General features: G+C 35.9%; 1 protein-coding gene across 3 annotated transcripts in view; it reads left to right on the top strand.

Moving 5' to 3' along the window:
* LOC139963904 (uncharacterized) overlaps nt 1–13,367 on the top strand; it is a 67,659-nt gene that overhangs the window by 48,128 nt on the left and 6,164 nt on the right. For 2 of the 3 annotated variants that reach the window (XM_071965118.1, XM_071965116.1), the window contains exons 2-10: nt 5,146–5,287; nt 5,990–6,099; nt 7,771–8,076; nt 8,746–8,864; nt 9,015–9,086; nt 9,824–9,898; nt 10,754–10,819; nt 11,904–12,023; nt 12,624–12,848. In XM_071965118.1, the coding sequence (XP_071821219.1) occupies nt 5,146–5,287; nt 5,990–6,099; nt 7,771–8,076; nt 8,746–8,864; nt 9,015–9,086; nt 9,824–9,898; nt 10,754–10,819; nt 11,904–12,023; nt 12,624–12,848 (1,235 nt within the window). Of the gene's footprint in view, nt 1–3,116; nt 3,883–5,145; nt 5,288–5,989; nt 6,100–7,770; nt 8,077–8,745; nt 8,865–9,014; nt 9,087–9,823; nt 9,899–10,753; nt 10,820–11,903; nt 12,024–12,623; nt 12,849–13,367 lie in introns of those variants that run through there. The other variant, XM_071965117.1, reaches the window with a different exon arrangement.

The following is a 13,367-nucleotide window of genomic DNA, read 5'->3' as shown; positions in this document are numbered from 1 at the left end:
TAGCTGTCACGATATCAATTTTGATGTGCAATAATACTATGGCATGATTCACACAGGTCAGTCTACTGTACCTGGCAATACACACCTCCACCAACAACATTAGGGGTCTTGTACTCAATGTGATGCATCCACACACACAATAGTATGAGAAGTATCCACGGTTCCCATCGTAAGATATCATATAAAAAGGTTTTTAAGGTTGACCTCTGATGACCTCAAATTAGACTTGACCTCACAAGCAACAGGATTCTTGTACTCAATATGGCAAATCCGTATATCATGTATGAAAAGTGTCCTTGATTTCTGCTATGAGAAATCATGTTTTAAAGGTTTCAGGCCTCGACTCCGAAAAGTGTTTAAAAGTACTCGCTATTTGGCGACCGTGACTAAAAATCTACTCGCCAAAACGCAAAACTCACTTGCCCAATATGACTGCTGTTCAAATCTCCATAATACAAATCTATACAACATCAATACTTTATATGGACAAAGGTTAGGCACTTATGCAGATACATGGTGCTACGTAATTTCACATTGGAAAATTATGTTTCTGTGCAGTATGAAATTTTAACTTTTTTCACCAAAAGTAAGTGATGGACATAGTAAAACATGTCGCAGAATCGTAAATAAGCAGATAGGCCTTCTTTAGTGTCTCAAACAAATAAACATAAAACATCTGCAAAAATAAATACGAAGATATCTTGGCTTTTGTTACATTATAGGCTCCTCTAGTACTAGGTATATATTATACAGTAGCTAGGTGTGCACATGATGAACATGGGGAATGCACCACGGTATAGTAGTACGTGGTCTAATTAATAAACAAGATAATCCCCGACTTAACCATTTGAACAACTTAATATGAGCTATTATACAACTATAGTATAAGCTACAATACAGCTATAATATAAGCTATAATACAGGTATAATATAAGCTATAATACAGGTATAATATAAGCTATAATACAGCTATAATACAAGCTATAATACAGCTATAATATAAGATATAATACAACTATAATATAAGCTATAATACAACTATAATATAAGCTATAATACAACTATAATATAAGCTATAATACAGCTATAATATAAGCTACAATACAGCTATAATATAAGCTATAATACAGCTATAATACAAGCTACAATACAGCTATAATATAAGCTATAATACAGCTATAATATAAGCTATAATACAGCTATAATACAAGCTATAATACAGCTATAATATAAGCTATAATACAAGCTATAATACAGCTATAATATAAGCTATAATACAGCTATAATATAAACTATAATACAAATATATTATAAGCTATAATACAACTTCAATATAAGCTATAATACAGCTACAATTTAAGCTATAATGCAGCTTTACTGTAGGGTATATGCAAGGCTGGCTACTATAGTGGGCCTATACGATGTAGAATATTTTGTCATATCCCCGTCATCTTTCTATTGAAGGCTGTAAAAGGTCCAAGAACTATTATCTTCAAAATTACGATGGTACCATATTTGACATATGTCTGAAACAGCGGAGATTTGCATAATCCCTCCATTTCGTAGAACTTCCCTCTCAGATGGGTATAATTTCCGGATTTACAAATAACGAGGGGGTAAACTATCTATCAAAACTCCCAATTGAAGTGTGGTGTCTAAGGTGACGTAAGGTGGCATACTCCTATTAAAGTCTATATCCATCCGCTCGATTGTTCTTCTTCAGGAAAAGTGCCAAAAAGCAGCAGGAGAACATCTTTTGTGACCTGTTATCAATCATGATCTAGTTTTTTGTGGCTTGCATGTTGAAGAGCATGAATGGATGTACATGTGGTGAGAAAATTGGGTCAATTGAGGCAATTTTAGACTCCTTTAGGCCTCCCAGGAGCAGCGTAGGAAATTTGTTTACCACAGAGTGAAGAGGTTTGTTTACAAGTGACGAAAACTTCCGGCTCGGATAGCAAAAAATCTACATGGTCATGATACGGAAAATTGATGGTGCCATAAAAGGCCAATTTGTCAGCTATCCGGTGATGGGTAGCGTTTAGCTAGTGAAAACTTCTATCTAGACTTAAAGGCCACATTACTTTTGTGATTTAGTATGTAAGTCAATGGGGCTTTTCATGGGCGTATGCTACCGTAAAAGTTGCAATGAAGCCCAGACGACGTACGGTAGGTGACAATGTCACACGGTCTGCGCCGATACACCCCATTCAGCACCAATCGAAGGGCAAAGTGCATATAAAGAAGCCTGGGCAATTGATACATAAATCATACTGCAGTATCACGATGGCTTAATTGCTTATGAATAAGAAATCGAGATAAGATGACCAAGTAAGACTGGATGCACAATTTGTGAAAACCGTGGCCCCCAAAATAAACATATTCCATTTGTGTTGTTTCGTCCAAATTACCGTTCGTCCAGTAATTAGATAAATATTTAATAGGTTAAATATTTGGTGTCTTCACAAGGGACGAAAGTGAATTAACCAAGAAAAAAATCCGTTTATGTGATAGACTTATATATGATTAAGTGATATTTTCTTAAATACCAAGTTATAACCATATAACTGTAGTTCCTGCAGTCTGAGCGTCGAATCTGAGGGTGGGTTGGGAGGGGGGGGGAGGATCATGACTCAGTCCTCATGGAAGGTTCTGGGTTACGATGGGCCCAAGAGTTTGCGGACCGCTGGTCTACATAATGTTTACGATTAATTCTAAAAACGTACACGGTTTAGAAGTAACATGCACCGCGGGATTTAATGCTTACTAACTACCGAACGTCAGGTGTAATGAGTCTGAGCACCGGGAAAAAAATACTTTGAGAACTAGCTAGCATGCTTGGTATAGTTGTTTGAAAGTTGTTGATCGGGTTATTTTTAGAGGGTATTTTTTTTCCATCAACGCCAGATATGGCCACTTATAACTAATACTTATGATAAGCTTTTCATAAACTACTACAGAGTGAGACAATTGTTTTAATTTTTTTGATCCCAATATTATTTGTTGATGATTTGATGATTTCGTCAAACACCTATTGATATAATTTACTCATTTTTTAAATTAATGAAATCATCAATTATTCCGTGCTATCAACAATGAATTGTGGCTAGCATGATAACTATGGAACGCGAAAAGGGCAATCTTATTTCGTTGTCTAAACTAAGTTTGTTGCTGTCTAAACTAAAGTTGTTGCTGCTGTTTTTACCATGTTGTTGCCTAAACTTACGTTGTTGTCTAAACTTACGTTGTTGCCTAAACTTACGTTGTTGTCTAAACTTTTGTTGTTGTCTAAACTTACGTTGTTGCCTAAACTTACGTTGTTGTCTAAACTTTCGTTGCTGCCTAAAATTACATTTATGTCTAAACTTTCGTTGTCTAAACTTACGTCGCTGTCTAAACTCACGTTGATGTCTGAACTCATGTTGGTGTCTAAATTCACGTTGATGTCTGAACTCACGTTGATGTCTAAAATTACGTTGATGACTAAATTCACGTTGATGCTCAAAATTACGTCGTTGCCTTAACTTTCGTTGATATCTAAACTTCCGTTGCTATCTAAACTTCCGTTGTCTAAACTTTCGTTGTCTAAACTTACGTCGCTGTCTAAACTTACGTTGTTGCCATCGGCGCTGTTCAACAATTGCTCGACCACGTGACGTAAACATAGATCGTTTCAATTTTTCGCACGAAATTTAACACCAGCGCATGAGAATGCTGTTATGTACTATATAGGCCTCAGACTACCACTATCACACCCGGGTCCCACGAGCCATATTGGTACTCATACTTTTCTTAGTCTTACTACCAGACTCAATAATGGAAAGAATTTTAATCAGTCTAGACTACCCACAGCGAGTGGTCGACAACTTCGATCGTGAAGGGGTAAGCCTTTAGTTACCAAAGTGATTGGATTAAATGGCCTAGGCCTAGCCTAGGCTAGTGCCTTATCATTCACATTAATTAATTGTAGTCCCCAAAGTGCGCCCTGATTAGCTTGGGCTATGATAGGCGGAATTAGTCCTACTCCCAGTAGTTCCCCTAGGCTTTAGTTCGATTACAAAACTAAAAATCCCCATCTCTGTTCAAAATGATTAGGCCTAATGCCATTTTGGGTTGGCCCTTTGGGGCTGCTGTCATTGGTGTTTCAGTATTCTAAGAAGTACTACCAGTAGAAGTACTAAAGGCCAGGCCTACATTACTAAAAATACTACTGTAATCATCTGAGTAAGTTTCATTTTTGTCTCTCTTCATGTTAATAAATGCATTTTTGGCCCCCAATTAAGTATTATGGGACCCCCAGGTTTACCTCACGAGATGTGCCCCATACTGATTTGTCAATCTTGGCCACGTTAAAACGTCATACATCCATCAAAAACTTTGTCTATTTTCATGTGATTAAATCTTCTGGGCCCCCAGTCGTAACCAATAAGAGCCTCGTGGCTCAGATTGAAAGTAAATTTGATTTGAGATTGAGAAGTTCATCTCTATCATGGTGTAGGCTACATGAATGTGTCCTCATCAAACTTCGAGACACAATGTGGTGGATAAAACTTAAACTTTACACATCACACTTAATAAACTTAATGAGGTTTATCATGATGCTTGATGTAAAGGGACCATAGCCAAATCTAGTGACAGCAGCCCCCTGGATAAATACTACATATTCAAACTTTGCTTCAAATATACACTGTAGGCTAGCTGTCAAGAACAACCTACTTAAGTTTGAGAGGCAGCAGGTTAAGTGTGTCTGTAGGAATATGGCCAGATAAGGCTACACCTAATTGTTAGGATGGTCTGTTGTGAATATCCTTAAGCAATTAGTGTTATATTCATTGTCTTCAAAGTTTTTTTTAGAGGCCCAGAAGGAAACAAGCCGGTGTTTGCAAGAGTTTCCAGTACTAGCATCTACCATGCATTAAATACCTGGATTAACGTAGCAAAACTTTAAGTTTTATGGTATTTACTAGATTTAGTACGAATTGTTTTAATAGAAACAGGTCAAGCAACTATGCCTGTTTCAATGAGAATCAACATGTCAGTATTGGCATAACATGCTGAAAAGATTTAATTAATTAGATTACTGATAGTGGTGTCAGAACATAAAAGATTTATTGCTAATTATTCCTTATGTATATATTGCAACAGGTTACTACAGGAGCTGTCCAATTGATGTCAGGTGATCAGCTTGATAGGCTGGGAGTTGAAGGGATAGGGAGACAAGCCATCTTAAGAAGCAGATGTCGAGCATCAGCATTGAATGTTGAAGGAGACAATAGAGAGAGAGCTGGTAGGCCTTTGTTTTTTTTTTCAATTTTTACAGTGTACAAAATACTACAGTAGCTTTATTTGCTTCAAATGCAAACGTGTACATATGCTAGCTTTTTAACAGCAAGGTTTGGTTTTTGGAATGTAAACACTTGTATTGTATGGGGGAACATATGGTCCAGATGGTAACATTTTCTTTGTGTTTATTTGTTTTGACATGTTAACACTATTTGATTAAACAGACTTGCAGTGATCCTACTCATATTGTGGCACAATTGCCTGCACTCGTGAGAATGGATTTGTCCTAGTACTCTTAATTTTTGAAAGTTACTGTATAAGCAAATTTATAGTGCTAATGCAAAATTGTGTACTCAGGAAAGAAGGTAGGTACTCGTACTCAGATACCCTTGTTTACATTCTCATGAAATTGTAATCACACTACAAATACTTCCATCTGATCAAGTAATGTTTGTTAAAAAGGAAATGTATCACCATGACTTTAACTTACTTTTTAAATTGACCTCATCACTTTTTCTGTGAGTAATACAATGGCTATTTATGAGCCTGTCAATCATTCATTTCAGAAATACTGCATGGGAGTCTACTTGCTTCATTGAGTATTAATTCTCAAATGTTACACATATATACTGTACATGTCATCTTCAAATATTACAAATTACCTGTATTGCAACCTCATCATTAACATTTTTTTCTAACATGGTAGCTCAAAGAGAAACCAGTCGGTTATTTCGGCCATACAGTGTGCCCGCTCCTAATCAAAGGAGGAAACGATTGTTGTCGCTGACAGTGATGTGTCTAGCTCTGCCATCTACAGTAAGTATCAAATGAGTTAACATTACTTTAATTTTGTGATTTTCAGGGAATATTACTGTTTAAAGTGACGAGCAGGACCCTTCCCTCATACTACATTTTGTGTAAATAGGGTCATTCCATGTCAAATCAAAAATGGCTGTTGCTGCATCCTCTCCAAAAACAGTACTACTTTATGCTTAAACCTACTGTAGCAGTAATACACACTGTACAAGTACACACTGTTCATAAATGTACTGTACACACTGTACATGTATGTACCAGTTGACATTCATTTTTAATATATAGTAAAGTCTTTGAATTAAATGAATTTAACCAGAAGCAGAGAAGTACTTTGTAAATAGTATTTGTTTCAATATCTCATTGCAATCTGCACAGTATTGAATGGAATGACCTTGAAGTACAATACCCAGGCTCAAAACATGTGGAACATCAAAAGAGACAAAAACATTTTCTTGTAAAGGAGGATTTTTCATTTCCAAATAAGGCTAAACACCCTCCTGAAATTTTGTGTACCAACAGGGTAGTACTATATCTCTTCCAGAAAAAATAATCAGATTTTTTCCAACATATATTTTTTAGTTATTGGCTGTCAAAGACGACCTCTTTTGTACATCGGCAAAGTTCCAATTGACTACTGTATGCATCAGGCTAATAATATTTACAAAAACAGGCCAAAACTAATTGAAATTTATTAGAAATTTCCAAGATTTCATCTGCAGTGAGGATTGACTATATCACAGTGTTCTAGAAATGTATCAATGAACACACACACTGGACAGATATTTCTTGATTCCTGTGATTGTAGTGATGATCATTTGAGTGAGCTGTACAATACATATGAAAGAAACATTCACTGGAATAAAATGTACAGAAATTAGAAAGGTATGGTATTCAACAATTAAGAAAAGTTGCACCACTCTGTCAGACTGTTCATTATGTCCATACATATTAACACAAACAGTGAATTGAACAGTGCACAGTTAGAATAATAATCATGATCAGACTGGGAAAATGTTGTTTTACAACGCTAATTGTAACCATATAAGTTGAAGAAGCATGGTTGCTTTATATCAACTACATCTCAAATTGTTCAGTTTAGCACAAATTTGGATTTTTTTGGGGGGTCTGTTTGTCTACTAGAAATAACATGCAAGTATGATAATTACTGAAAACATTAAAACAAGTAAAACATAATTTCCCCATTGCAATGCACAGCAACATTATTTGTATGTAAAGTTCTGTTTTAGAGGAGATGGTACTTTCTCATGTTACATCTAATAACAAATTCACAAGAAAAAGGGAATTTCCATATCATTACTTCTACACTATACATGTAGTAGGTTGCAGTGTATCCAAATTCACTAACCCTGCATACAGTCAAACTATCCATTTCTGCAACTGAATTTGTCAATAAATAAATATGCACTTCTATGTACTGTTCAATGCACAAACTGTACAGACATACTTTTTACTGTAGAAGGTGTTGATTGAGGGACATCAAGAGTGCAGATATTAAAAAGACAGGGTATCTCCTGTTATATCTGCATTGAGTGCTGATCTCGTTATGAAATGATCTAGAAAATGTAGTACAGGACCGATGGAAAATTACTCTTTGATGTTTTGCACATTTTATTACAGGCTGTTTAATGTGTACATTTTTCGTTATTACAGAAAATAATCCCCTCAAAATTCCAGCAAAAGATTTTGCAAGCGGCTGGACTTGGAGAAAAAAAAATTTCGGTCTCATCTTCTATAACTGCAGTGGAATTGCAAGCAAGACTAATGGAGGAATTCCCCAAACTAAAAGATGCAGGAGGTTACGAATATCTCCGAAGTACTGCACAAACAAAGCTGCTAGAGAGCATTTCTTTGCCTGCTGGAGGAGGTTACTCTGCAGCAAACCTGAAGTTTGTAATGAAACAAGCTCGGATTTATTTGAGACCAATACAGGCTGAATTGGATCTTTCAAACATGACGGTGAGAAAAAGGGACCATATTTTGCTCAGCTATTTATATATTTACTGTTTTACTATTGCTTTTATTGTCCACTGGGTTGCTCTGAAGCCACATTTAAAGCATATGATTGCGTTACAATATGAGAGATTGCCATTGATAGCCATGATTTTCAGGGCTTGGTCCTCTCATGTTTGTTTCTTACATTATTTGATTTTTTAGAACTCAGCTGACACATGAAATTAATATATTTTACCTACTGAATTCCCTCTTTCTTTACCTTCTTGGCTTAGGTTAGCTTTTTTCATGGTGACTTGTTTTTGGTAGTTCCATTCAAGAGACATTGTTTTTGGAAAATCAAATTTAGGTATATGAATCCACTTTCTCTACAGCATTATGTGGTATTGGCCTATAGTTAGTGTCGGCATGCTTCTTTTTTCTTTTTCATAGTTTGTGATACATAGTTAAAACAATTTGAACAGTTCTGTATTATTCTGTGTACAATTTTCTTCCCCCACCTTTTTCTTTAGCTTTATACTTTTGACAACACTATATTGCTAAACTTAAGATAAACAAGTATGAACCCAGTAGTTGCTTATTTAAGAAGGACTACAGTTGCTGATATGTTTTACTACAACTCCATGCTAGTTATATGTTAAGGTAATATTTTTCTTTCATTTTTATTATGCTAAGGTTGATGAAGTCACTGAGGAAGATGAACTGATGATTGAATGCAATCAATGCCAGATGTTTTTTGCCCAAACAAAACTGAAGAAACATGTAACTCAGTGTGGGAGACAGACACAAGAAAGGTTTGTTATAGGTGATACAAGCTCTGAATGACTTTTTACCCAAGTTTTGATGTACTGCATCTTGCATATCTGGTTTTAATACAAATACTGTGGAAGTATCATAAAAAACATAGTATATCATTACATCCCTGTTATGTTTACTTTATTTAGAGACGAGCATGATGACACAAGACCTTCCGCTCATGGGGTTGTAACAGAGACTCAAAGTTGCTCTGTTGAAAGGTTAGTCAGTTTGTCACAGCGTTCACAATTAAAGCTTCGCTATGTATAAATTAATCAGTGTGGAGATGTAGTGAATGTGTAGTGTACAAAATGATTGGATGCATTAGAGTGTACATTCCCTTTTCAACACTGATTATTCTAGGGTGAAACAGTTAAGACAAATATATATGTGTTCAATGCTGGGTTGTATTATGGATAAAAATATACTATATTTGGACTAACATTGTAAAACTTGTAATAATGGTTACCTCATTTGTACAACATATATTTTGTACGTCTGTAACAACATGTAGGAAAAAAATGTAAGAAAATATGTAAGAGATGAATAACAAGACCAATTGTTAAATTTCTTTTTAGGTAAACAGTGTTCCAATTTAGATTGCATAAAGTTCTTGACTGTCTTGAGTAAAAGAGTTCTGAGATCCTCTTACTCTTATTTTCTTTTGGTAATAAAATGTCAGTTCTATTTCAATTATCCAAAATATTTTGCTATGTAAACAACTTAAGGCTTAGTAGAACATGGCATAGGAACATCTTTGACAGCATGTAAGGATGCCTTAATATGAATCAGAAACACTACAGATTGATGGACATTCATGCAGGATTGCTTGGTGTGACTTTCTTGGTTGGCAAAGTTAACTTGGTTATATATACCTTATCAATCAGATAACTGATGACATAATTTTTTAAGTCACAGATCATAGCTTTCTGGTTATTTTCGTTCTATTTCAAATTAGAGATGGGAATGATAGACAAACAGAACCAGCTGCATCAGAAATACAGACTGGACCCCAGTTTTGTGCTCCTGATATGTAAGTAATATGTTCTTTATAATTGTTATGAAAATGTTCTTCTTGCTTATCATAATCATGACCAGCTTTCTCTTATTATTATCTCTCTAATGCTTCAAGGAAATCGTGCGTTTCAATTGTGATTTGTTGAATCTTGACCTACTATAAGCTAATAAATACATCTCAGTATGCTTTAAGTCAAATGTTCACCAGTAAGTTAGTAAGTGGGGTGTGGGGGGGGGGGGTGGGCTTGTGGTCAAATGGTTAAGGCAGTGGACTTGTGATTAAGGATTGATGTTCGATACCTGGCAAGATCATTCGGTTGTATCCTTGGGCAAGGCACATTATCTCCATTGCTTCTATTCACCAAAGTGTGTAAATGGGGACTTGCAAGGTAATTAACTTGTAGATATAGTTGGGTGTTGCCCGTTTGTGGCTGCACCCTATTGGAAGTCCCCTGGAAGTCCCCAAGAGAGATTGATTGAATTGTGCACACTTTGGTGTGTGGGTGTGACAAGTTACCAATGACAGGGCTTAACTTGTAAAGTCGTGTGAGAGGGCATCGGCCTTGAGAAAGGCTGTAAGCATTCAACTTTAAGCTTTAAGTGCCATAGCTATACTGCTTCACAGCCCACTTTGCCCCTTCTGATGCCCACCCTGCCCATTCAAGTTCTGAAACTCTTTCTATGCCAATCTGGGATTTTATTGTGTACTAAATTCTAGAAAGCATTATGTGGTCGGCCAGTCCTTCATGTACACACTCTTTCATATCCATATTTACACAAATTAGTGAATTAAGCAAACATCCAGGGCGAATTTTTTGTCCAAAATTCTGGTTGAACTTAATTTCCTGTTATAACCCTGCTTTCATATCAGAATTGGCAATGATACACCATCAACATCTGGAATACAGAATGAAAGCCACTTCCATGTTTCTGACAGGTAAGCTAGTCAGTAGCCATACTGGATGGGAGGGAAAGGGACATGAAAATATTGTGTTGAGAACTATTGCCCAAATTCAACAGTGACCATGCATGCCATGGTGGAAAAATAGGAGTGGTGGTATGAAGTTATAGTCATTTTGTAGCTATGAACAGTACTTAATGCATGCCTTGTTGATTATTGCATTAAAAGTTTAAGACTACCGGTACTCCAGTATATAAACCTAAATTCTCATTGAATGGAATAAGGTGCAATGCCTGACATTTACCATAGATATTACATTACAAGTAATAGGAATAGCCTAAGTTTTGCTCAAATCCCTGATATGTGGGATCTGGTGAGATGAGTACAATCAGAGTACTGCATTAGTTCTGGGCAAGAGTATGTGTATATGGTTGAGTCTGCATCAATACAAGTTGTTAAGCTTAACACAAGTACAGAAATTTCTTCTTGTACTTATATTCGATTTGAAGTACAAAACTCCCCTATAGAGAGTACATAGTGATTATTGTTGGGTTTTGTTAAACTTTTAGCAAATTCTTGTAATATCAGAAATTTTTGTGATACATGCTGCTTCCTGTACATTGGGTTACTTGTATTGTATGATTCCTTATATATTATTCACCTGTAATATTCATACTGATGGTAGGGATACCTTTCAGTTCTATTAAAAATATTCTTGTCAACTAATATACAAACTGCATGCCATACTCTGATCAGTGAATTTGGCAGAGTACATTGGAATGCATCCCTCATATGAAACTAGAATTCCTATATGAGAATTTTACCTTCCTCATATGAAATACAAACTCCACATAGGAAACTGGAAATGGGTAAATCTCAGTGAAATGATGTTCCTCGTGTGAGGCTTAGGACATTTCTTGTATGAAAATAGCCATTTTACATATGATTTGTTCATTTCACATATGAAACAGTTCTCATTGAAAATGATCATTTCATATGTGAAACATGCAGGAAAATTGTGCAAGGGTGTGAAATTTGAAAAACAAATTCTTTATCAGTGTTGTAAGAACATTCAGTATTTGATAGTGCAAATGTTAGCATGTCTTTTTAATTCATGTAGGTGTGTCCAAGACTACATCAACCTAATAGAACCGGCAAGCCCTTCCCCATCAGAGTCGGACACTGATGATGACATGAAGTTAGTCTTGGAGGAGAGTCTTCGAGATTTGGACAAAGATCAGTAAGCATTAAGCATATTTACCTTAACACCATGTAAACATACTGAATTTACATTCACTAATCATTCCCATGCAAGCTGCTCTTCCTTTGTCTTCTCTTTCTCAACTAATGCCTGTCAATTGGATTATATGCTGAGAGTTAGATGACCTCTCCTTTATCCATCCATGGTCACACAGTGCCAATTATGAGGGACTTAGCATAGAAATTATTGTATGCGCAAAACATGCGGAAAGGAAAATGTTACGTATCTGTCTTCCTATTCCATCTCATGGACATGGTGTATTTAGCCATCCTCTTTTGGATGGAATGCAGCCTATCAGGGATTTTTCCACAATTGTCAACGAGGAAAAATGAATTGTGATGTCATCATGAGAGGCGTGCATCAGCTGGGGGCTTTGAACATAGCATATTGAAATAAGATATAAACCATGCTGGCATGGGCAGATACATTGCTGTGCAGGGACTACAGGGTGATGATCATTAGCATGCTCTCTGTTTATAACTTATAAGATTAGGGAGGCCAGTTGGTTGATATTAGAGCAACAGCAGGGAATTCAATCATTTTAGCAAAGTTGGTTTTTCTCTTTGTGTCATTTCCCAGTGATGAAACAGCTCTAGTGGCTCAAATGCAGAGTAAGCTGGTGACCTACCGTGGTCTACGAGAGGCGCAGTCAGTGGACTTAGTCATTCGTAGAAAGAAAGTTATCAAAACTGCCACTGATGTAATTAGAAAACAGACAGAATTTTCCTTTTACAAAGATCCAGTCATCCATTTCTCTGGTGAAGATGCAGTCGACCTTGGTGGGCCAAAACGAGAGTTTTTTAGGTATGTTTTGGTGTTTTAACACATTTTCTCTTTCTCTGTCTAATCTTTGTTGTTTGAATGATTAGTATAAAAGCTCTTTGCTAGAGGTCAAAATTACATGAATGTTTATGAATCTCAAACTTGAATCTTCCAATCACTTACTATTCCTTACCTCATAATTGTGTGGTTAAATGATTTCATCTTTAAGCTTGTTCCTGGTATTTTTCTAATTATATGGCATGTTAACTGTGTTTGGATGAGGTGAAAAATCATATGATGTCAAACCATAACCACTTTGTGATGATGTTGACAATAATAATAATGTACATTACGTACCATAAGTTTTTCACTAAAGGTTAAAGGGTGAAAATATCTTAGAATCATGTCTATGGAAAGTTCTGAAGTTTCGGTATGGAATTGTTGGAATATTATTATCCCCATGCCAGATAATTTGCTAAAAAGGACAAGCTCAATGCATTTTTGCATTGTGTTTATCTAGTGTGCCTATGGAGTTTTGTAGCAGATGTCATAATTATCAAT

This window comes from Apostichopus japonicus, chromosome 22 (genome assembly GCF_037975245.1).
Source record: "Apostichopus japonicus isolate 1M-3 chromosome 22, ASM3797524v1, whole genome shotgun sequence".
Taxonomy (NCBI): Eukaryota; Metazoa; Echinodermata; class Holothuroidea; order Aspidochirotida; family Stichopodidae; genus Apostichopus; species Apostichopus japonicus.
Note: the sequence above shows the minus strand (reverse complement) of the source record. Positions and strands in the feature narration are given on the sequence as shown.